This window comes from Eurosta solidaginis, chromosome 2 (genome assembly GCF_040869045.1).
Source record: "Eurosta solidaginis isolate ZX-2024a chromosome 2, ASM4086904v1, whole genome shotgun sequence".
NCBI classification, from domain to species: domain Eukaryota; kingdom Metazoa; phylum Arthropoda; class Insecta; order Diptera; family Tephritidae; genus Eurosta; species Eurosta solidaginis.
Window position 1 is genome coordinate 298612763 of NC_090320.1, and position 24727 is coordinate 298637489.

General features: G+C 40.2%; 1 protein-coding gene across 2 annotated transcripts; it reads left to right on the forward strand.

The window, feature by feature from the left end:
• On the forward strand, positions 1–24513 carry Axud1 (AXIN1 up-regulated 1). Of its 2 annotated transcripts, none has more exons than XM_067768702.1 (5): positions 1–778; positions 16473–17298; positions 20143–21380; positions 21505–22134; positions 22808–24513. In XM_067768702.1, the coding sequence occupies exons 2-5, from the start codon at positions 16647–16649 to the stop codon at positions 23909–23911; spliced, it is 3624 nt and encodes a 1207-aa protein (XP_067624803.1). In that variant the 5' UTR covers positions 1–778; positions 16473–16646; the 3' UTR covers positions 23912–24513. The 2 variants fall into 2 exon arrangements, with proteins under 2 accessions (XP_067624803.1, XP_067624804.1); XM_067768703.1 differs by lacking the exon at positions 1–778 and adding an exon at positions 858–888.
• The last annotated feature ends 214 nt before the right edge of the window (positions 24514–24727 follow it).

A 24727-nucleotide genomic window follows, 5' to 3' on the forward strand; every position in this document is an offset into this window, starting at 1 on the left:
TGGTGAAGGCAGAAATGGCAAATTTCGATAGAAAAAGAAACGACGAAGTGAATAATCGTAGAAATTTTGTGAAAATTTAAATTCTGAAAATTTCAACGCCAAAAAATTTAAAAAGAAATGCAAATCGTAATCTTAAATGCGTTAAACTCGAAGTATAAAAGAATTGATTGTATTAATTTACAAAAGCAACAAAATTAGCACAAAAAAGCCGAGCGGTAGGAAAATTCATAGACCGAAAAAGGCGACAAATGAAGCTTCAAGCTGAAGAAGAAAAGTGCACTAAAAAATCTGGCAAGAAATGTTCGAATAAATTTGCATAGCAAAATCAAAAAACTTTAATTATTATTATTAATGAAACATCAACTAAATAATATAGGAAAGCGAAAAGCCCAATAAATGGAAAAATAGCAAAAAAAAACGCCGTTATAGAATAAAGTGTAACGTCAGACCGAATGTGTAAAGTGGAAAAAAAATTGTGTGCAATTAATTTTTGACAAAACGCGCAGCAAATGCGTTATGTTAATTTTTTTACTGCAAGATTCATAAATTTATTAAAACATGCACATCTAAGCAAATAAACTACAATATTATTTATTATATTAACAAATTAATTATAAACAAAAAAAATTGCCTCGCCGCGTGATTTCGCTAAGCTGAGAAAGGGCCGCTTCTGGTGCACGAAAGGAATAGCAAGTTTTGGACATTGCCGCTGACTTTGGGTGAAAGTTTTAATAAGCCGGACGCACTTATTGGATTGCACAAAGATTAGCTTTTAAAGGTACATTCACAAGATACTTCAATATTTCTATGATATTTTTGATATACTACAATTTCCTATGCTATTTTAGTTTTCACAGCACTTATTGCAACGCACCACGAACTATTTTGGTATGTAAAGGTGACCGGTTTAAAAAATATTTTTAATGCTTGCCTGAACACATTTGTATATAGCATTAATTTCAATAGACTCACTCATCAGTTGTTAGATCAAGTTAATACCATCACCTGATTAAAAGATTTCCCTATTCCGTCTGCCAATTTGAGAACTTTCTACATAACCAAACGCTTGAGAATGTCCCAATATTCTAAAGTTTTTTTCAAGACCGCTCGTTGTAAACTCTGAAATTGAATGTTCAACATACAATGTTTCGCTTTTTAGGCAATTTTCTAAACAGATCATAAGAAAGGGTCCTTCTTCCACTCCACACTTTGCTATAAGTATATATTAGACATGTTTTACGATGTATTTAATAACTCGATGATGCTGTTTTTCTACGCGGAGTAAATTTCGCCCACAAAAAGCCTATCAGTAAAAATTAATTTGTTGTACAGTGTGAGCGGGTTAGGGGGTTATTGAACTCAATCCAAGTCCAGAACCTAATCCCCAGAGATTTGGCATTGCTGCGTGTGCCGGAAACTAATCTTTTTAGGACGGTCACACTAATGACAGTGTGTAATGTGAAAAGGTTGGTTGGATCGCACGGGGTGTTCTGGAATAGATCCCATATTCGTCGACCCCGTCACTTTTACAAATTTTTTGTGACACCTTGCTGTCCACGCCCAAGGACGTACCGTAATCTGCGCCTTAGCGACTTTTAGTTCCTTTTCCCGTCTTCTTCCCCTCTCTCCGGCACTAACACGCGAGAATATCGGGGAAACAGATTCTTAGTCCCTATCACCATGTGCACCGTTTGCCAGTATAGAAACATCACTTGTGACCTAGCCCTCCTCAAACCAGGCGCATTCACCAATCTCTTACCGCCAGAGTGACAACGTCTTCACCGTTGCTACAGTTAAATTGCAATGGGTTAACTGGGAACACATGGATACTTGATTTAATGAAGCGGCACAACATCGGCATCGCTGTGATCCAAAAGACTTAGCTCATAAGGGGTTGTGTCCTACCTCCGCTTTTGTTTAACTTTTACACATCGAAGCTCCCTTCGCCACCAGAAGGAGTTAACATTGTATCCTATGCGTATGACTGCATGATAATGGCTACAGGTCTCGGCCCACCCATCGACGAGCTATGTAATAAAATAAACCACTATCCTTGATATCCCCAGTTTTTTGCCCTCGCGAAACCTGACATTGTCACAAAACAAATCATTGGCGATCTTATGTACAACATGGACATTGCAAATGTTGACCATATTGGACATACACACGTATTTATTTTATTTACTTATTACAGCTTAATTAAGCCCAGCTTATATCTATTTACAATGTATTTATATAATAATATTAACTAGACTGACATATTCTAACCTAGTTATATCTATGAACTGCTGAACTGTGGCAGACCTGCGACTCATGCCAACAATATTTTGATGCCATTTATCTCAGGTATAAAGGCCATTTACGCATAAGCACGAAGGCGACATCCCAGCGGCGATGCACTGATATGACCGATTGATGCGTTGCAGTATGTGCTTCGGCGACTTTTACGCATATTCGTAAAGGACGAAGGCAACATCCGAACGACCCCAGCGGGTTAAATAAAAATAAATAAATGTAAGGCGCGATAACCTCCGAAGAGATCTAAGACCAAGTTTCTCTTCCAAATTGCGTCCTGCTCCTCTTGATTTTCTCTACAAATTGGCCGGAAGGGACCTACATGTTTTTTGCCGACTCCGAACGGCATCTGCAAGGCAGATGAGTTTTCACTGAGAGCTTTTCATGGCAGAAATACACCCGGAACGCTTGCCAAACACTGCCGAGGGGCGACCCCGCTTAGAAAAATTTTCTTCTAATTGAAAAACCTTATTTCTAAAATTTTGATGTTGCTTTGCCCGGGGTGTGAACCCATGGCATACGGTGTGGTAGGCGGAGCACGTTACCATCACACCACGGTGGCGCCCAGCGGGTTAGGGGGCCAGAATATTCCCGTGGTAGGTATGCCTGTCGTAAGAGGCGACTAAAATACCAGATTCAAGGGGCTGTGTAGCGCAACCTTTCAGGTTGCCAGCGCAATATATAGCTTCTCCAAACCCAATTGTCAACCTCACCTATCCGCAGCGAATCCTGTTTAACTAACAGACGAGGCTCTGGCGACCCCAACCTCCTCATGAAACTTGGGGGTGGGAAGGAGGGGATGGCCTGAGGGTTAAATGAGGCCACATAAATCGATCCCGAGATGGTCGGGCTAGCACCTTAACGGTGCTGTGGTACCGGAGCGTTCCGGATCTGTATCCGGCAAAGGACCATTACATCGATACCACTCCCCAAGGGCTTCGGGAGTAACCTTATCTGGGATTCAAAGGGTTGTGTAGCGCAATATATAGATTCTCCAACCCAATTGTCAACCTCACCTTCGAGCGGCGAATCCCGTTTCACTAACAGACGAGGCTCTGGCGACCCCAAGCTCCTCATGGAACTTGGGGGTGGGGAGGGAGGGATGGCCTGAAGGTTTAATGTGGCCATATAAATCGTTCCCGAGATGGTCGGGCCAGCACCTTAATGGTGCTGTGTTACCGGAGCGTATCGGATCTGTATCCGACAAAGGACCATCACATCGATAACACTCCCCAAAGCCTTCGGGGAGTAACCTAATCGCTACAACAACAACCTTATCGCTACAACAACAACAACATCCGAACGGCGATGCACTGATATGATCTAGCGATACGTTGCACCCCCAGCGGGTTAGGGGGTTAGAATATACCCGCGGTAGGTATGCCTGTCGTAAGAGGTGACTAAAATACCAGATTCAAGGGTTTGTGTAGCGCAACCTTTTCAGGTTGCCAGCGCAATATATAGCTTCTACAAACCCAATTGTCAACCGCACCTTTATTTCATATTTCCTTATTTCAGTCTATGGCATTTAAAGCCCTTACAGACAATGTTAAATTAAAATTAGATAGTTATTTAATAGTATAGTACATAAGTTGAGTATAGACACAATAAAACTTACATGCTATGAAGAGATTGACCAGCACATTTATCTGTTTGAAAAGATATCAGTAAGTATTGTTTTAAAAGTAAACTTAGAAAGAGTAAAATCAATAGCTGAAGAATCAGATATGCGATTAAAGTCGGTCATAGCGCTAAGCAAAGGTGCGTATGAGGCATAGAGGGTTCAGACACAATCCGTATAGAAAATAGGTATTTTACGAAGAGGCCTTATAGGGATATGGAATCGGAGACTACTGATAAGTGAGCACCTGGATTTATAAGATGGAATCGGTTCAGAAAAGTTCATCGAGCGCAGCGCGAACCGAACAAACGCTTTCTACACACGTTCAAGCCTAACAATACGGCATTCATGATAAGGCCTCCAAATAAAACAGGCATATTCCAGCTTCGAACGAACTAGTGCAGTGAGCAATAACTTGAGGGTGTAGGGATCCGTGAAGTCCGTGCAGGAACGCCTAATAAAAGCCAGAAGTGAATACGCCTTAGCAATAGTAGAGTTTATATGAGTCGTGAAAGAAAACTTCGAATCGAAGACAACACCCAAGTCCTTTATCTCGTTAAGAGTTGAGAGGTGGATACCATCGAGAGAGTAGGAAGTAGGAATGAGGCCACGTGATTTAGAAAAGCTTACAAGAAAGCATTTGCTAACATTCAGTGGCAAGTTATTGGCACGACACCAAACAGCAACGTTATCTAAATATGATTGCATTTTAATCACGTCGTCTGAGTTTGCGATGATATTAAAAATCTTTAGGTCATCAGCGTATAATAGAAAATTAGAGTGCTGGAAGCAGGTGGAAATATCGTTTATAAAAATTACAAAAAGTAATGGGCCAAGTATGCTACCTTGAGGCACCCCGGAGGTGGCTGTGAATGTGTTTAAAGAGTTATTGTCTATAACCACAACACAGCTACGCTGAGGGAGGTATGATTTAATCCATGATAAAAACATCGAGTGGAAGCCCACTCGAGTCAATTTAGAAATCAGGATAGAATGACTAACTTTATCAAATGCTTTTGAGAAGTCGGTGTACACAGTATCAACTTGGCAACGGTCATTAAAAGAAGATATGCAAAAATCAGAGAAGATAGATAGGTTAGTTACAGTGGATCTACCGGCCATAAAACCATGCTGATTTTCAGTGATTAGAGGTTTAACAGCAAAGTACATTTTTTGTTTCACAATGTACTCGAATAATTTTGAAACCGATGATAATTTTGCAATGGGCCTGTAATTCGCGACATTGCCCTTGCTACCACACTTGAAAATAGGGCTGATGAATGTTATCTTCCACGCATAAATAAATTCCCCGCACTCTAAAGATTTGTTGAAAATTAAAAGGAGGGGAAATGCCAGAGCCAAACAATTTTTCAAAAGATAAGACGATTAGCCGTCAACATCAGTATGGGTAGATGATTTAATATTCTGGATTCCATCGATCATATCTTCAATTGATAGAGTCAGCGCACCAAAGTTAATGGGACTGTCAACCACAGTAGGCAACTCCTGCGGGTCTTCCGGTGGCGTAACGAAATTGGAGCAGAAGAAGGCTGCAAAAAGATTGGCCGCTTCAGCTGTTGATGAAGCATGCTCAGAATTATAGATGACTGAGGCAGGGATACTTGAGCATCGTTTTTTGTAATTTACATAAGTCCAGAATGCCCTAGGGTTTTCCTTAATGTCGGATTCAAAATTACGAACATAGTTACCATGGAGCCTCTTGCCTAACGCTTTGAATGATTTCGAATAACGCAGGTATTTTTCTTTATACGCCATTAGCTTAGTGGCCTTGAACTTTTTGTAAAACCTATTCCTCTGATTCTTAAGCCTCTTTAGTTTTCTAGTATACCATGGTATTCTGTTACACCGCTTCATTTTCTGAGGTATATTGTTTATGCAGATTTGATTTACAACGTTTTTAAATAAGCTGAAGCATCGAGCAAGATCACATCCCCGAAACAGGGCTTCCCAATCAACGGAAGAAACTTCCTGATATATACAGTCATAATTTCCACGTCTAAATGAAAAAGTAGGATCCTCATTCAGAGTTCCAATACTTTCGAAGTTATAGAATTCTACTTCGAGGATAAGCGGAATGTGGTGCAAACCAGAGCGCGACAACGGTTCCAGGCATTCGGTGACCGTATAGCTAAAATTATCATTAAGAAAGACAAGATCAAGAATTCTCGACAGTTGATTGGTGAAGCCGTTGATCTGAGAAAGACTAACACTTGAGAAACTGTCAATAAGGTAAATCTCAGAAGTGGTGTTTACATTGTTCGGAACCAGTGAGTAGTTATTATCGACGTAAGACCATTCAATATTAGGTAAATTAAAGTCACCCAATATGCAAAAGTTACCACTATCACAAGAACGAACTAAATCAGTAATATTATCTACATGAGGCTTATAAAGTGAGTCTGGACTAGACGGTGGAATGTATGACACACAGATAAAAATTTCAGAGATGCCGCGAACTGAGACACACAGTTGGTCCAAAAGCGAGTCTTGATCCTTCAGCTCCACAAGCGACGAGTTGATGTGCCGGCGTATGGCAATTAAAACTCCACCGCCTCTAGAGAGTCCAGTTTTGGAAAAATCGCGATCCTTGCGATAGACAGTGTACAGGTTAGAGTCAAAAAACTCAGCATCAAGGAACTCAGGATTTAGCCAGGTTTCAATAAGAACGAACACGTCATAGTCCACAAGCGAACTCATATTGTACATTACGTTAGACTTAGTTCGCATTCCGGAGACATTTTGAAAGTAGACACTCAATTGCTTTATGGAAATATTATGAACTCCCAGACCTTTTGACGGTAGACATCTATCAAGGTATGTGCTGCTCTCACAGCACAGGTCTCTTAGTTTTTTGACGTATTGACATGCTTTTTAGAGTATACATGAACCACAGAATGAGTCGGCCAAAAGGAAGTATCCAGTACCTTATCAAAATATTTATCAGGAACCGATATTTTGAAGGAAGATATGTCTCTCGCATATCTAAAAGTAAACTTGAAGACATTGATGCCACTATTTTCAACTCCAAGCTTAGTTCAGATATAATTAGAAATGTCTTCTTCCGATAGTGATGCATGCAACCTTGATACAAAGATCACTTTACGAGGCGGAACGGCTGTCACTTCTCTTCGAACATTCTGAAAAACAGCAGGCTGTGTTGAAATGGAGGCCAAATGATTAAGATCTTGGCCCGGAATGCCAGCAGCAGTTATGCCAATGATGTCTGCAGAGTCTATTCGTCGGGACGCAGCCGGAGAGACAGGGCAGCCGTCAGTAGAAACAGCAGCAGGCCCTGCAGACGGAGCAGCAGAATCCCGTTTCACTAACAGACGAGACTTTGGCGACCCCAAGCTCCTGATGGAACTTGGGGTGGGGAGGGAGGGATGGCCTGAAGGTTTAAGGTGGCCATATAAATCGTTCCCGAGATGGTCGGGCTAGGACATTAATGGAGCTGTGTTACCGGATCGTACCGGATCTGTACCCGGCAAAGGACCATCACATTGATAACACTCCCGAAAGCCTTCGGGGAGTAACCCTATCACTACAACAACAACAGCGATGCGCTGCAGTATGTGCTTCGGCGACTTTTATTGTATGCGTACGAGAGCTTGGAAGGCGCTTCATATTAGAATATTTAGCAGCCATAAATTGTACATGTATTGATGTTATGGAAGCCTGCTTAAACAGCTGTACGTTCAATCCACAGCAGTATTAAAATCCTCAAATCTCTTGCCTACAGCAATTGGGGTAAAGATAAAGACACGCTTATTGCCACTTACAAAGCAACGAATGGTCCTCTGCCAGCAGGAGATCCGGTGCGTTCTGATAAAAAGCACCATTAAGGTACTAAACTACATGAAACCTTCTAGGCCATCACTTCCTTCCAGCTACAAGATCCATGTGGAACTTGGGTTTCAAGGGGTTGAGAATTGATCCTGTTCCTTTAACAGGCGAGGCCCTGGCGGCCCAAAGTTCCTCTTGGATGTAGTGGCTGGGAAAGCGGGATGGCCTAGAAGATTTCCTGTGGCCATACCAAATCTTTCCGGAGATGGTCGGGCTAGTCCTTTAATCATGCTTGTTACCGGATCTGTTTCCGGCAAAGGACCATCAACATCGATAACACTCCCCAAGACCTTCGGGGAGTGTCGTTATCGCTGCAACAACAACTTCAACATGATATTTTTCGAGTTTTTTTTTCTCCAGACCAAGCAGGGTGGCTGATATCAAGACATTCACTGTGAAAAGATTTCCAGATAAACTCTCTGACAAACACGAGGTAACTGCAAACTGCGTCAAAAATTTAGTACCTATTTTATTTTTCGAAAGTTCAATTGTGGACGTGTAATCCTATGGTTTGCCTATATTTTCATAACATCCAGGTTAAGGGTTACTTTCGAAACTCTCTTGAAAGTATAGGTGATTAGTTTGTGTAAAACGTACAGCGACATTGTTTCCGAAATCCCTCTTTAGGCTCGCGACCAGCAAGTGTAGCATGAGACGACGATTTTGGAGCCACAGGATATATAAGCTTCCAAAGATAACAAAGGATTGCATGAGAAAGGTTTGAAGTTTTTTTCTAAAGTCCCAAGGTTCCTATTTTTTTTCTGGCTAGGGCTTAGGCCTGCTTTTCCTTAAATTTTTACTCAAAGCAACTTGCTATTTTGAAGCTTAAAAAGCAAATCCGTCAAATTGTTGTCAAGACTGTTTCACATTTTTTGGAAAAGTTATGTTCAGTATTCTTTTCGATATTTCGAAGCTAACCGCTTCATCTAAAGCCCAATCCAGCCAAATAAACTCTCATCTTGTCTAACGCAACCTAATTTTAGTGAAGTAGTAAATCTGTTGACTATGTATGATACGTATTCTAACATTTTTTGGATTAGTTACGTAAATAGTTCAATAATCACAAATTAAATATTTAAATGAATCAAGTTTATTTATTTGACATAGTTTGTTTAGCAATCAATACTCATCAAAACATCATCCATTCATTGCGCAAAAAATCTTATACGGACCGAAATCCTTATCCAACCATACACCGTCGTTCCATGGAAGACTAACATGCTTCACTTGTTCGGTGGACTAGCACAGTTCGTTGTTCGCGTGGAAAACCAACACAATTTTATCACGATTTAATTCAATGTTCAACTATTCACGTACTACGAATGGTTCCCGAGATATTGATTAAAATTTGGATTCAAGTTTTTCTAAACGAAATGTGTTGGCCTTCCACGCGAAAGAGTGAAAAGTGCTAGTCTTCGACGCGAACAAGTGGAGCGTGTTAGTCTTATGCGCGAACAACTGAAACATGTTAAACTTCCAAGCGAGCAACTAAAACCGTTTTCCACGCAAACACGTCTTCCTTGGGACCGACGATATATTCGTTAATAAGAACAGAAGCTACTGGTCAACAATATTTGTTACCCACAACTCCTACTCATCTTTCATGCTATCATACTCGTATGTCTATACATCCTGCCTCCAAGATCCAGTACATTTGTTTTGACCACATGGGACCTTCTAGGCCATACCACCCTCCCACCCTCTAGATCCATGAGGAGTTCGGGGTCGCCAGAGCCTCGGCTATGAATGAAACAGGATTCGCCAGGGATAGGTGAGGTTGACAATTGGGTTGGAGAAGCTACATATATATTGCGCTGGCAACCCCCTGAAAGGATTGCGCTACACAACCCCTTGAATATATTTGGTATTTTAGTCGCCTCTTACGATAGGCATATCTACCGCGGGTATATTCTAACCCCCTAACCCGCTGGGGGAATCTATTCTTTCCCTTGGTCAGTGGTTCCAAAACTTTTAACTTTCGTTTACATTTTGCGTCTGTTAGCTCGCCTTCGCAACGAAACTTGAATAGTCGGAATTCAATTAATTATTTGTAGCCTCATAGACTGGTGTAGAAGACTGCAATCATCAACTGAAGAAACTTGAACTCTAATTCGTTAACGCCATGATGGCTAGATTTTGTCTTGCGATTAGTATTTTTGTTGTTTTTATTGCAACCTCAAAAATTCCGATAAGGTTTAGAGCAGGGATGGGCCTATTTTCGGCTCCTAAATCAGTTTCAGTGCCAGCGAGTGCTAGGTGAGAAGTTTGTGTGTTTTGGGGTGTTAGGGGAATAAAAAATACATTGGAAATATCGTACGGTTCATCTCAATCGATATTCATCGCAAGAGGGTTGCGGAAACACTAAAAAACTGAAATGAAAATATACTCTCTCAACCTCGAAAACCAATTCCCAAACTGTGTTGGATTCGTACGAAAACAAAAACATAAATTTTTTGGCAAGAAATACGAAAAACGGAATAACCATAGACTGAAGTCGACTTTTTTATTATTATTATTATTTTATTTATTACGGCCAAAAAAGCCTAATTCATTGTATAGTACAATTTACAAAATTCATAATTGTTTCTTAAAACTATTTCATTAAAAAGAAATGAGTATATTCATTGTTTAACTAGTATTAAATATTTAAATTTTTACAATATAGAAATAGTTTTTCTTTAAACTTAACAACGTTTTCACAGTCTTTTATCTCTGCTGGTAGTTCATTATACATTTTATAGCCTAAGTATTCTAAGGTATTTTTTTCGAACTCGGTTCTTACTTTGGGCAGTCTTAAATTTCTACCATCCTACTTAATGTTAAGCAGCGCATTTATTGACATTCATTTCGCCTCACATACATTTAATTATATGCAAGCCGATTCATTTTGCAATATATACATAAAAGTATTTAAAAAATTATTTTTAAAGTAGTAGCATTAGAGGAAGTAGTAGTAGAAAAACGTACTACTGCACGTTTCGTATACATTCGTGGGAAAACGAAACCCTTTTCAGACTTGTTGGCAGTGTTGCCGTGAGCCTAGAAAGAAATATATCAGTTTACAAATAAAAAAAGGCTCAAACGAGCCGTTTTGCCCATCGCTGGTTTAGAGGATTGTTACGGACGTGGGTGGTATTCTGCCTTACGCTCTGGTACCAGCCTGCCGGCCAAGGAAACTATTTTTTTCGTCTTACGTTCGCGTTTGTGGATGTTGTTGTTGTTGTTGTTGTAGCGATAAGGAGTGATCGATGTTGATGGCCCTTTGCTGGATGCAGAACCGGTACGTTCCGGTAACAAGCAACATAAAGGAACTAGCTCCACCATCTCGGGAACGATTTGGTATGACTTGGTTTCCACAAATAAGGCTTCGCACACCGTACACCGTACACCGATTACGCGTCAGTAGCATTTACACAAATATAACCCTAGCTCTTACCTACACTCAAATGCATCGCCCACTTTTTCGTATTTATACATACAACCAACATCGGTCTTATCACTAGATTGCAAGAATTATCATCTTAGTTTTATTAAAATCAAGTCAATTCATATTTCTTCATTTTAAAGGCTTGCCCACATACACGTCATATTGGATTTTAAACAGGAATATATACTAAATAAATATAGTGATTTTAATGATGACTACATATGTACATACATATATACAGTGTTGTGCAAAACAAAATCAACAAATTCAAGGCAAATATATTACGGTTTTTTTTCAAAATATGTAAGTCATTGATGGGTCAACTAAGTGAGCACAAAAACAACAAACCAATATTTTGGAAATTAACCTTTCTTTCTTAGTAGGTTAGTATAGTTCCAACCTAAAGGTGTGATTGGGCTCCGAGTAGTGATCTCAGCTGTAACTCCCAACTGATGTTTCACAGCGGGTAGTAGCGGCTTCGTGCCAAAACAAGCTTTAACTGGTAATATTCCGATTTAAAATCCCGTTGAGGGTCTCGAAGGGATTTAAGGCTTTTTTCTATGCCAACGAATAAGATACTATAAGCCCGTTGATTAGTTATTAGTAATATTACGGGTCATTGTTGTACTAAACAATATTTGTATGGCGCGTGTTCTACTGCGCCTGTAAGTTTATTTTCTATTAAATCTTATTTTTATAGTAAAATTTTAATTTGTTGCTTTTGTTTTGCACAACTCTGTATCTATATAATCGTTTTGATGCATTCGTGTTGGTTTTCGTGAAATAATATTTGGTTTTCGTTAACTGTAAGCAAACATATTAATTTGTTGTCTTCAAGACCAAGTTTGTTATTTTGTAAAATGTATAATGCCGGACGCACTTTCCCCACAGCTGCTTTAGACCCCATTTTGCACCTGCTTCCGATCGACTTGCATATACTTTGTACATCGTCACAAACCGCACTGCGACTCAGGGAGTCTGGGTGTTGGAAGGATACTCAGCAAGGGCATAGTAGTATCCTAAATAAACTTCCGGATGGTACATGTAGTACCGAGACAGATTACTACCCTCGCAAACTGAAGTTTGAGTACGGTTGTAATACCGCTATTCCAAGCAGGAACGAGTGGAAGAGAAACTCGGGCATAAGGGTCGACGATATCCAAATCTACACTGACGGCTCCAAGATGGAATCGGGAGTGGGGGCCGGAGGCTACTCTGAGTCCCTAGATTTGTCTTCATCATTCAGACTCCCATCGCATCGCAGCGTGTTTCAAGCAGAAATCCTCGCGATTTGGCAAGCCTGCAAATCACTGGAGGGCTTGGACGTAGCTGGTAAAGTTTGCATCCTGTCGGATAGCCAAGCGCTTTCCCCGCCAAACATTAGCTCAAAATTAGTGTGGGCTTGTAAGTGACTCATATCCCAGTTAACCACCAATCTAGAACTATGCGTTATCTGGGTCCCGTCATAGGGGGGTAGAGGGTAACGAGAAGGCCGACGAGCTGGAGATAAGCGAGGAAACAACCAGTGTCGAAGTAGGCATACCTTTAGCAGTAGCCAAGGGGAATATCCAAAGCTTCTACTTGAAGAAAGCACAAACAAAGTGGAATAACATCACCACCTGTGCAATATCAAAATCCATTTGGCCAAACTATGATGGAAAGAGGACGAGAAGTCTTCTGAACAAATCCATGGCCACAAACGCAAACTGATAGCAGTCTACACCGGTCATTGGGGAGTAGGTACGCATGCGGAAAAGTTGGGCATTCCGTATAACGACTACTGCAGAAGCTGCAAAGATCCAAATGCCAGGGAGACAGTAAAACACTTTATGTGTAAATGCCCGCCTCTGGCTAGAGCCCGACTAAGGTTCCAGGGTCGCAACCATTTCACCTACCTACCTATATTTTACAAGTTATATTATATTAAATTATATGTATAGGAAACGAGAACATTAGGAAAAAAAAACAAATTTCATAGACCGTATAGCAGACTATTTCAAAACCCATGACGGTTTATCATCAGCGATCCACACATTGATGGCTTGACGTTTATAAATTCCTCCTCCATGTAGTCTGTACTGGGCTATTAAAAAGACAAATATAGAAAGAAGAATTGGATATTTAAAATCGCTTTTCTGAAGACTAAATATATAAATAGAATAAGCAGTTGTAAATAAAAATACTCAGTTTTCTTAGAAGCCTTGTCCCTTGAACTGTTTTTTAAACAAAATAAGATTTTATAATTCCCTTTATAACAATATGGTGCCAAGTTGGTTTAGTAGTCGAGAGGGCTCTGGTTGAATTCATTGAAATATTTCTCTGCAGCAGAAATGTCGGGGAGGGGCCACTGGACACGGCCAGCACCACCAAAATATTAGTATCAGTACAACGGACGGCGCTGCTTGGCATCCGCGGCGCTATTATCATTGAATGTAATGCTGAACATAAATCCAGTAGATACTACAGAAAAGGCGGCCTGGCGCGGTCGTTGGTCAGGCTTTTTTACTTTGGGCACTGTAGTCTTCTTACCAGGTTGGACTTTATCCGTGACAGGGTTGACTATTGTGTGCCGATAACTGCTCCTTGTGCAACCTTCACCCCATTAATTTCCCCGAAAGAGAAATGGGGAAGGGGCCACATTCTGGGGCAGGGGACCTGTTAACTGACCTCGTTTGCGATTGCATCGAACTATTTTATGATTAAGGCTATCTGGGTATCTTAGCCCGCATCGGAACAATTGAACCGGATGAAATAGCCTCGAGACAACTCAGCAGCGTTGGGCGAAAAGATGAATGGTCTGCCGAAATGATTGGGTTTACTAAGCGTCATATATCAATAGTTATTGGGGTTTTGACAGGACACTGACCAATGGGAATACATACTATACATACAATATACTAGGAACCCCATCCTGCTGCAGCTGTATGGAGGATAATAAGGTGGAATCATCAAGTCACTATATGACTGCCCAGCTTTTGCCAGAACAAGGCGAATGTATCTCGATTTCTACTTACTTGGATCCCCCAAGGATTTATCCCAGGTTGAGATCGGTCTCGTTCGAAGCTATGTCGTTGCTACGCAATGACTCTCTAAGTAGATATAGTTTACGTCACTATTATTTTGTGGTATCACAACGGACCTTCATGTTTTCCAGGGGGCATCCCCTACCAGGGCAGCTACCAACTAACCTAACATAACCTTACTTATGAACCCGTAAAAAAAATTTGCTTGCGCATATTTTGATTAGTCTGGAACCGCTTCTATAATCTGCTGCTAATAGACCATAGCTAATTACCATATTTAAGTATAAACTTTTACCATGGAAAGTCATATTTTCCGGTAAATTAACATTGAGTAAAATTGAGCTACTAACACAATTAGAGTTAAAGTCGAACATAAACGCTTTTGTTACATTTCTTCGCTTTTGACATTTAACGGCACCATATGACATCACTGACACGAATATCGAGTTTCTCCGGGCGCAGCGGGTTAGAGGCTTAGAATATACCCGCGGTAGGTATGCCTGTAGTAAGAGGCGACTAAAATTCCGGATTCAAGGGCTTTGTATAGCGCAGCCCTTTCAGGTTGCCAGCGCAATACATAGCTTCTCCAAACCCAATTGTTAACCTCACCTATCCGTGGCGAATCCTGTTCCATTAACAGCCGAGGCTCTGGCGACCTCGAACTCTGCATGGATCTAGGGGGTGGGAGGGCGATATGGCCTAGAAGGTCGCGTCATAACAAATCGTTCCCGAGATGGTCGGGCTTGGTACCGGAACATACTGGACCTGCATCCGGCAAATGACCATAAACTCGATAACACTCCCCTTGGACTTCGAAGAGTGTCCTTGTAGCTACAACAACAACAAGAACACGAGTTTCTCCGCTTGGACGCAACAAAGCGTTCTATGTAAATCCATTCTCTTGTCCAGCTGACCTTGTGGTTCCGGGTCTCTTTCCAAAGCCCCTGCTTCTAGTGCGGTATTGAATTCGCGACCTCACTTCCTAAATCGCAGATAAATACTGTCCATATCAAGGGAAAGTTTTCCAAATTCTGTGTATAGCATATCTTCGGCCTGCTTGTAGATTTGAAGGAGACTGTTGACCCCACTCCCTTAGCCGAGCTTACTATCACAATCCCAGGCCAGTTCCATGAGGAGCTTAGGGTCTGGGACTACTTTGTCACGTCGCTTATCTTGACCGAGAAAGCTGGACTCCCCGTCTTCTCTCCTTTTTTCCTTTTCACAGTTTCGTTTCAGAGTTTCGTTGGTATCTCAAAGTTGAGTGTGTTATCACTATTTCTTCTCACTCTCTGTTTGCAGCTCTCGATAAGGCTTATCTCCATAGCTTTATTTATTCTGACAAGGCAGAACTCCCAGCTTTCGCATAGACCTAACTGACAACATGCTGTTGTAGCTATCCGTTTTTATCATTCTCATTCCCTTCTCTTTCTTATTATTTTTAATATTTTTACGAGACTCACCTGCCTGTCGACACTTTCCCATGTCCTCCTATGTAATTCAGTAACTCGCAGTAGCCTTTGTGATCCATTGGTATTGAATGTGAGTGACTGCGACGTGAAGCATCACGGCTTCAGCTAATTTACGTGCCTTGGTTCGTAATTTGCTCAGGGATTGCTACTGTATATGGGCCGTCTATTTTGAATATTGATCCGGTACTAGCTCGACTGCATGTTGTTGTTGTTATAGCGATAAGGTTTCTCCCCGAAGGCTTTGGGGAGTGTTATCGATGTGATGGTCCTTTGCCGGATACAGATCCGGTACGCTCCGGTAACACAGCACCATTAAGGTGCTAGCCCGACCATCTCGGGAACGATTTATATTGCCACATTAAGCCTTCAGGCCATCCCTCCCTCCCCACCCCGAAGTTCCAGGCGGAGCTAGTGGTCGCCAGAGCCTCGTCTGTTATGAAACAGGATTCGCTGCGGTGGTGAAGTTGCCAATTGTGTTTCGAAAAGCTATATATTGCGCTGGCAACCTGAATGGGTTGCGAATCTGGTGGTTTATTTGCCTAACCCGCTGAGGGTAGCTCGACTGCCTCGGGAACCATTGTAAGTCGCCTTTAACAACTAGAATGCATAGCGCGGGGATATTCTAGGCACCTTAACCCGGGGACACGCCGGGAAATCACTTTAAATAACATTTATAATGAATTTATTTTTAAATTGGTTGTACTAACGAATCACCAGAAAGTAATGATAATGATATTTAATAATAAATTAAATTTTTCTCATATTCCTTGCAGATGCAATTCACAGAGTCGTATAACATTGTGGACGTATGTGTGGTTGGGTCACTTCCTCAACCATTTCCTGAATTTCAATTTGATTGCTGCCGAAGCAGTTGGTAAGACGCGAGCACAGTTCATTGAAAACGACACAGTTCGTCGGAAATTATTCTTGGCAAAGATAAACATAGAATGTTTAGACCAATCAAGAATTTTATAAATTATATACAAAAAAATGCTAGTGGCAGTGCGATTTTTGGTAGTTCCACAACAATAGCTGACACTGAAACAGAACCTGACGCCGAAGAGGTTGGCATCGAAGCAACTAATATAAACAACAATAATAACTACGTAACTACAGAGGAGCGGAAACCTAGTGAGGGCCAAAAAAAATCTATTGGGGAAATTTCCATTTCTAATAAAATAAACGAACAAACGGAAGGCAAGAAAATGAAGCGTATGCAAATAAATAAAGTAAACATATTAAATGGTAATAAAAGTGGCAAAGGAGAGCCGAAAGATGGTGTCGTATGTCTTGAGAGCGATGATGATATCGAAACGCAAATCAGAAGCAGTGTTATGGTGCGTGAACCAATAAAACCTGTGGATAGGGATGAATCTGCTGAAGGTAGTGCAGATGTCTCTACACATGCTTCTATACCAGATCGTAGTGATATTGACTCTCAATTGGATGACGATGATTATCCAAATATTTCACTTGTTAGTGATGAGGGTTCTATTGGTGGGGGGGAGGATACTGCGGAGGAAGAGGTAATCACTGAAGGCGAAGACACACAAGAGACATATCTGGACCTAACTAGCGAACAAGAGCACGGTTTTGAAGGTAAGTGGATGAAGTAGCCTGTAGAAATAAGTTCGGCTTAAATCAATGCACATGCCGGACATATTTGAAGATGTGCGTGCTTAAGCTAGGAGGCAGATTGAATCAATAGTAAACATTACAATATATATGTATGTATATATAAATCAAATTCTGTGTGTGTGTTCACTATGGAAACGTATTTCCCACACTTTAATCATCACCAAATTTTGGCTATAGGTTCCTTCAATCAACACGAAGGTTTTAGGCTAAAAATAATTTCGATATATAAAAGGGGCGTGGCACCTCCCAGTAAAATGTGGAATTGGGAAAAAAGGGGCGTGGCACCTTCCGTACAAATGGGATTTTTCAGAACTATGGCTGCCGTACAAACTTAGATTATTTTAACACCTAAAGTTTGGCTGCATTGTTGAGTTTGGCTGTTATTCCTTTTGAACGTTTAGTAATGTGCCGCCGTTAAAAAAATTTGTTAGGTTCAGTCTATTTACATCTTCTAAAAAAATCAAATTCTGTGTGTGTGTTCCCTATGGGAACCTATTTCTCACACTTCAATCATCATCAAATTTTGGCTAAGGTTCCTTCGATCAAGACGAAGGTTTTTCATATTTCAGAATTAAGAGTTTTAAATTTAAATTTTTTTTTGGCTATGCGAAGGAGCAATCTTAGCTTCCAAAAATGATAATGTTAACAAAATCAATGAACGCATTCAAAACCAAATTAATGCTGAAGTGACGAAATATAAATCGATCGACACAGTTACAGATGAAGATCAAATAGCGAATTATCCAATTGAATTTCTAAACTCTTTAGAACCACCTGGAATGCCTGCGCATATATTAACTTTCAAAATTGGCTCACCAATCATGCTTCTTCGGAATTTAGACCCACCAATATTGTGCAATGGAACCAGACTGCGTTAAGAAATTAACGCCGAATGTAATCGAAACAACAATCATCAGCGGTAAAAGCAAAGGTGAAGATGTGCTCATACCACGGATCCCAATGATTCCTACAGATTTGCCGTTCAATTTTAAGCTCTTACAGTTTCCTGTACGTCTTGCTTTTGCAATTATAATCTACAAAGCACAAGGACAATCGCTTACTGTTGCAGGATTAAATTTAGAGAGTCCAAGCTTTTCACATGTCCAGCTATGTGTTGTTTGCTCTAGAGTTGGAACGCCAAAAAATTTGTTTATCTTTGCACCGAACGAAAAAACCAAAAATATTGTGTACCCACTTGCATTACAATAAGATATAATAATTAAATGTTTTAAACGAAAATTTCACCAAATATGCATACTAGGGCTGTGAAATGCATCCGGATTTTTCAACTATCCGGATAAATCGGATATTCGAATAACCGGATAGCTAAGCAAAAAATTCGGCTATCCGGATATCCGGATTCATATATGGGAAATCCGGATATCCGCTGTTCGCCTATCCGGATACGTAAACGGAAAATCCGGATATCCGTATGTCCGGATACTGGAATATATAAGTTGAATATCTGCATATCAGAATTGAACGAAGCAAACATCGAACAATTATTCACAAAATATGTTTGTAGATTATTAAATTAACGTCAAAAATTAAAAAGCTACAATTTTACAAACAAGTGAAAATAAGAACAGTGCCATTTGTTGATATTGTGAAAAAACGCTGTTAATTGATTTAAATGCCCCACTAATTTATTGTTATTCATGTTAAATAAACATTTATGGTACATCAATTTGTTGCTTTCACTGGATATCCAAAAATACGGTTATTAACCGGATCTTCATAAATCCGGATATCCGAATAGTTTCACAAACGAATATTAACCGGATATCCATGCCGTCCGGATTTTATCCGTGTCAACGGATATCCGTATGGACATCCGGATATTCGAATATGCGGATGGTCCCAGCCTTGATAGGTACATAATTCAATTCAATTTACAGAACAATAAACTAAATTATCAACAAACAAAACAGAAAAAATAACGCAACATTCATTCGATCTCGGGCGTTAAAACGTACGCCGAGTAAAGCTAGTTACACTATACAAGCCGAAAATATAAACAAAGATTTTGATATTTTATCTCACTTAATTGGGTTTTTGGTCTTTGCCCATCCCTCCGTCGCCACGAAGAAAATAAAGCAGATAATTTCGTTTAATTAAGCATGCAATTTTTTCGCATACGCGAAATAGTCGTCAAATTATTACAAATCGGTTCCGAAATTTTCACGAAAATTATTACGAACTAGTATCAAAAATATCAAGAAACTGTATCGAAACGGATTCAAAACAGACGAAATAGTCCCAAAACTATCCCGAGTTAGCAGGATCAGGAAATTATTTGGAGATAGTCCCGACTCTATTCGAAATCATTCTGAATTAGTGACACACTGAACACGAAGACAATATAGAAATGAATACAGCTGATGCTAGCGCTGTATGTGTTGTTGGTTGTACATATATTAATTGACATAAGCTTTTATAAAAAAAAAAATATATATATACATATATAGAAATGATACCGATCACAATTCCGAAATGGTGTCGAAATAACACGGCGATATTTCGAAAATCATACCTAAATGGTCATAGAAAAGTCCCTGATACAGAAATAGTCCGAAAATAGTTAGAGTGAGGATGCTACACTTCATTTATTTTAAATTTGCTTAGACCTCGATCTACATATATGACTTAGAAACCAATAGTTGTTGTTTTAAAAACTCTTTCTGGGGGAAGCAGAAGGTGGGAGGCTGTTAATGGCTAAGCCGGATTTAAAAAAATAAACTAAACTAACGGCTTACTTACAAATGTGACTCGTATACTTTATCATATTTTTTCTTCTTATTTTAGACAACGAAATAATAGTGATTGGAGACGACGTAAACTCCTCCATTGCATCTGATGCGCCCTCCGAAGACCCCTTGGCAATTGATGACTTGACACAGCCATCAATTACGTCTATTAAAGATACTTCGCTTCCATTAGATTCCTCTACTAATGATGAAGCCTCCACAAGCACCGACTTTTGGAACAATATCGATCATTTAAAGAAAAATGTTATAACGCCAAATTTAGAAAAAGACGCAACACCAACAACGGCTCTCAGCTCACCACACCGACCGCTAAACCCAAGCAAAGAAACGAATAACAACGCCTCCGCCAGATGCAGCACCGATGAACCCACGCTTCGTACACAAAGCGATGAACATGCCGAAGAATTGCGTAGTGATGGCTCTGATTCGGGACTAGGAAGTGAAACATCAACATTACAAATCACATTGGCCAGCGTGACAGATACCAGCCAACTAGCAACGCCTAGCGATAATAGTGCGTCTAATACACCTAACACATATAAAAGAAAACTAGAAGATACAAGTAATGATTATTGCAGCGGCAGCAGTAGTGGTACTTCTACTGTAACATTAACCGATAGCGTTGTTGCAGCAACGAGCTCAATTGCATCGCTTACTAACACAGTAGCCATACCGTCAATAACAACTGTAGCTAAGCCATTGCGTTCGAATTTGAAACGACGTCTCGATGATGACTCGCTGACTGATGTAGCAGAGCAAACACAATTAGCTAACACCGATGGAACATTGATTAAAAAACTTAAACGTTCCATCAATTTTGATAACGTGCAAGTTTATTATTTTCCTCGACAGCAAGGTTTCGGTTGTGTGCCATCGGCGGGTGGTTGTACATTAGGTATGGGATCACGTCATATCGCTTTTAAAACGCTTACACTAGCAGAACATGCAGCTGAGTTGCGTCGTGCGCACCGACTCCAATTGCAAGAAATTAATCCACGTGGTTCCTCTAGCGATGATAGTGAGGAGTCCGAAGAGGATTATTTAAGTGAAGGTAGTGGCTCTGATTTGGATGCGGAATCGAATGGTTTCCTGCAGCCTGTTTCCCCAAAGCAGCGGCGTGCATTGCTCAAAGCAGCTGGTGTACGAAAAATTGATGCTGGTGAAAAAATTGAATGTCGTAACATAAGAAACTCGCGTGAAGTGTGCGGTTGTACGTGTGTGGAGTTCTGTGATCCAGAGACTTGTGCGTGCAGTCAAGCGGGCATTAAGTGTCAGGTATGTTTGACAGGCTCTATTTTACCTTTTTATATACATTAAAAATAATTTGCTCATTTGTTGTGCTTGGAAAAAATTCATTCATTTTGCAAATAAAAACTCTTTTTATACTTTGTATTTATAGGTGGATCGCGCTATGTTTCCATGTGGCTGTACACGTGATGCTTGCGGCAACATAGCTGGACGTGTCGAATTTAATCCCACACGCGTGCGTACACATTTTATACATACAATTATGCGTTTGGAAATGGAGAATAGACAGCAGCAGAATCCACCACTTTGCAGTACAATGAGTAGTTATAGTTTATCAGCTACGTGTGCCACATCATCTACCATTGTGGGTAGCGCAGCACACGCAAGTGGCCTAACATCGACGCCATCATATGCCAACTCATTGCCTGGCAGCTACTATTCAATGCAAACACAATCAAATTATAGTTCTGGTTATGCATCTCCTGCTTATACAGGCGAACCGGCCGCTAATTATTATCAACAACAAAGTAGCAGCAACGGCACTACCACCGCCACGCATTTTAGTGCCGTTAGCACAACTACTGACTTACAGACTTCAACACAGCAAACCTATCAACTAGATTCATTGGATGCTGGTATATATACCGGTTCTGTTACTGCCACACCTGTGTACGGTGATATGTTGCCATCCTATAGCAGTTCGATGGAGGTGTCAGCAACTACTGCCACTGTAAGCGCGTATCATCAAAATATTAACTATGCATCAGTGCAACAAGCCCAGGTTAGTATTTACGAATTCCGTAAAATAAACCGGAAATATTTTTAAAACATTTCGAAACAGTCTCGAAAGGACACCCAAAATAGTGCAGAAATTACCTCGAAATTATCCCAAAAATAGTCTGGGAGTTATCCCAAAATATCCCATGATCAAATGATCTCGACAACAACTCTAGAAGTATAAGGACAATAAACCCCGAATTTTTCGAAATAGCCCGTTATTATTTTGAAATCGTATTTTCCAGAAGTATTACTAAAACCATCACGATAGAATATCGCAATGGCAGCGATATATGCTCCGCATATAGTCCTGAAATGATCCCAAAATTATTCGTAGATCCTAGATACTCCCGATATAATCTCGAAAAAGTTATCCCGAAGTGATCTCGAAAACAAACCGTAAGTGAATAAGATACAGTTTCGAAATGATCTTAAATAGCCCCAGACTCAGCTTGAGATAAGATAGTCCAGAAATACTCCTGAAAAAGTCTCAGAACGAGCTCGGAACAAATCCGAATTCGTCCCAAAAACAATTTCGAAATTATCCGCTGATATTCCTGAAAAACTCCCAAATATTTCGGGATTCGAGATTCCAAAAAGATTTAGAAAGTAACAGATTCCAGGTGCGAAAATATTCTATCATAATTTAAAGCTTATACTATATTTTCATTTTGCAGATATCTACCTACACTGCATATCAGCAAGCATCGAGCTCAGGCTACTCATCACAGAACACACAGCAGAGCGTAACAGTGGCAAGTGTATCAACGACGGCATCACCACCAACAACTTTTAGTTCATGCGCTGTACCATCATTGCCCCCGTATGGTGCCGCTACCACAACCGCAGCTGCAGCTCTTTATGAAGATAGCAACAGCTATACACTTGTGGATACCACCGCACCCAGCTGTATCACAATGGAAGACAGTGGTGGCAGTGATGTTGGTAGCGATCTGGAAGGTGGCATTGTAAACGAGAGCGAAGGCGTCACTCAAAATAGCAACGGTAACAGTTTGGGTGATAGCGATAATAATGGAGAAAATGTCTCTGCCATCAACAACGCGCTCACCAATATTAACAGTAGTGCCAGTGGCAATAGCAGTTGCCATGGCTTCAGTAGCGGTATTGAGAATGCTAATGACACTGAAAGTGACAGTAGCTTTATCCAACTTAGCACACCAGTTTCAAGCGCAACTCGTCTCTCACAAATCAATGATTTATTACAGCATAATCGCCATACAACCGCTACACTAGTATCCGTATCACATCCAGCAACTTTGAATGAAGAAAATAAAAGCACTGATGATAAGCCAACTTGTATTCGCAGCGTTGCGACTGATTGTGATTATAATGATAGCAGCAATAGTTTACTCAATGTAAAAGAAGGCAAAATACTCGGAAAAGCTAAAGACGTGATAAAAACAGAAATTGTGACAATCGAAGAAAAGGTAGCTGTAGTAGAATCTAAGGAACGCATTGAAAAAACGCCTAATACCCCTTTCAAGCACTTAAAAGAAGTGAAGGACGTAGCAGTAACAGTAGTGAATGCAGAATCTAACGCCTATTGTGCTGTCACAAAGCAAAAGGCAAATACTGATGCTGTCACACGTGATTTTTTGAATGCCACTGCGATCTCTGCCGAGAGTATTTCAGCTGCTGATAGCGAAACAAAGAAAAGCATCGACTCTAAAACTAACGCCATAATTATGGGCACAAATACAACAACTGCCGCTGTCACATCCGTTGGAGCTTCATGCGTGGTGAATGTGGACAGTAATTAAATTTAAGAGGATCTGTCTTAAGTGGGCATATACCCACCACACACATACTGACTATTAATTTTAATACACATGCCCGCTGCAAACATACTATAATATCCCAACCAAGATTTTGAAGAATGAAGTGATTTTTCCTATAGTGAACTCTAGCAAGTGCGTTTCTGCGAATCTTAATTGTCAGGCGGACAACAAGGGATATAAGCTCGCTTAATTGAAGAAAACAAAGTCCCCTTTTTTTAATTTAATTCGTTTCGTATTTAGTCTTTTGTATTTACTCTTTTTAAGGGTCACTGATTTTACTTAGAATTTTTATAAAAAATATGAAATATCTTGTACGTTGTTTAGGGTCTTTTTCACCATCTTCAGTTAACGCTAACAAGCACTTTAATTAACAGATCATCTAACGATTTCTGTCAAATAAAGTCCCAGCTAACTTTAACCGAATATGGGAAAACGGCCTCTAGAGCAGCAGGTTCTCCACAGCATAGTCAAGGGCCCCTTAAAGTAAAAGTGAAGTTTAAGCCCAGACTGTGCTAATTTTGGGATTAATAGCAAATTATATAGAAATTATAAGCCCAGCTTCAATAAATTAAAATTAAAAATTACAGATACCGCGATTCAATTATTCGACATAGTTTCATATCCTTTTAAAATTCATTCCCTATCTTCAGGTACTTTGCGTTTTGTTGTTTCTATTTTAATCGTTCGTTTTTAAAGCTGTTATGCAAAGCATTTGGTATTACTTTTTTTTTTAATTCAGAGAACTACCAAACAACCGACATTCTTTCGGTACCCCAGTAGCATAAAAGACAGGTGTGA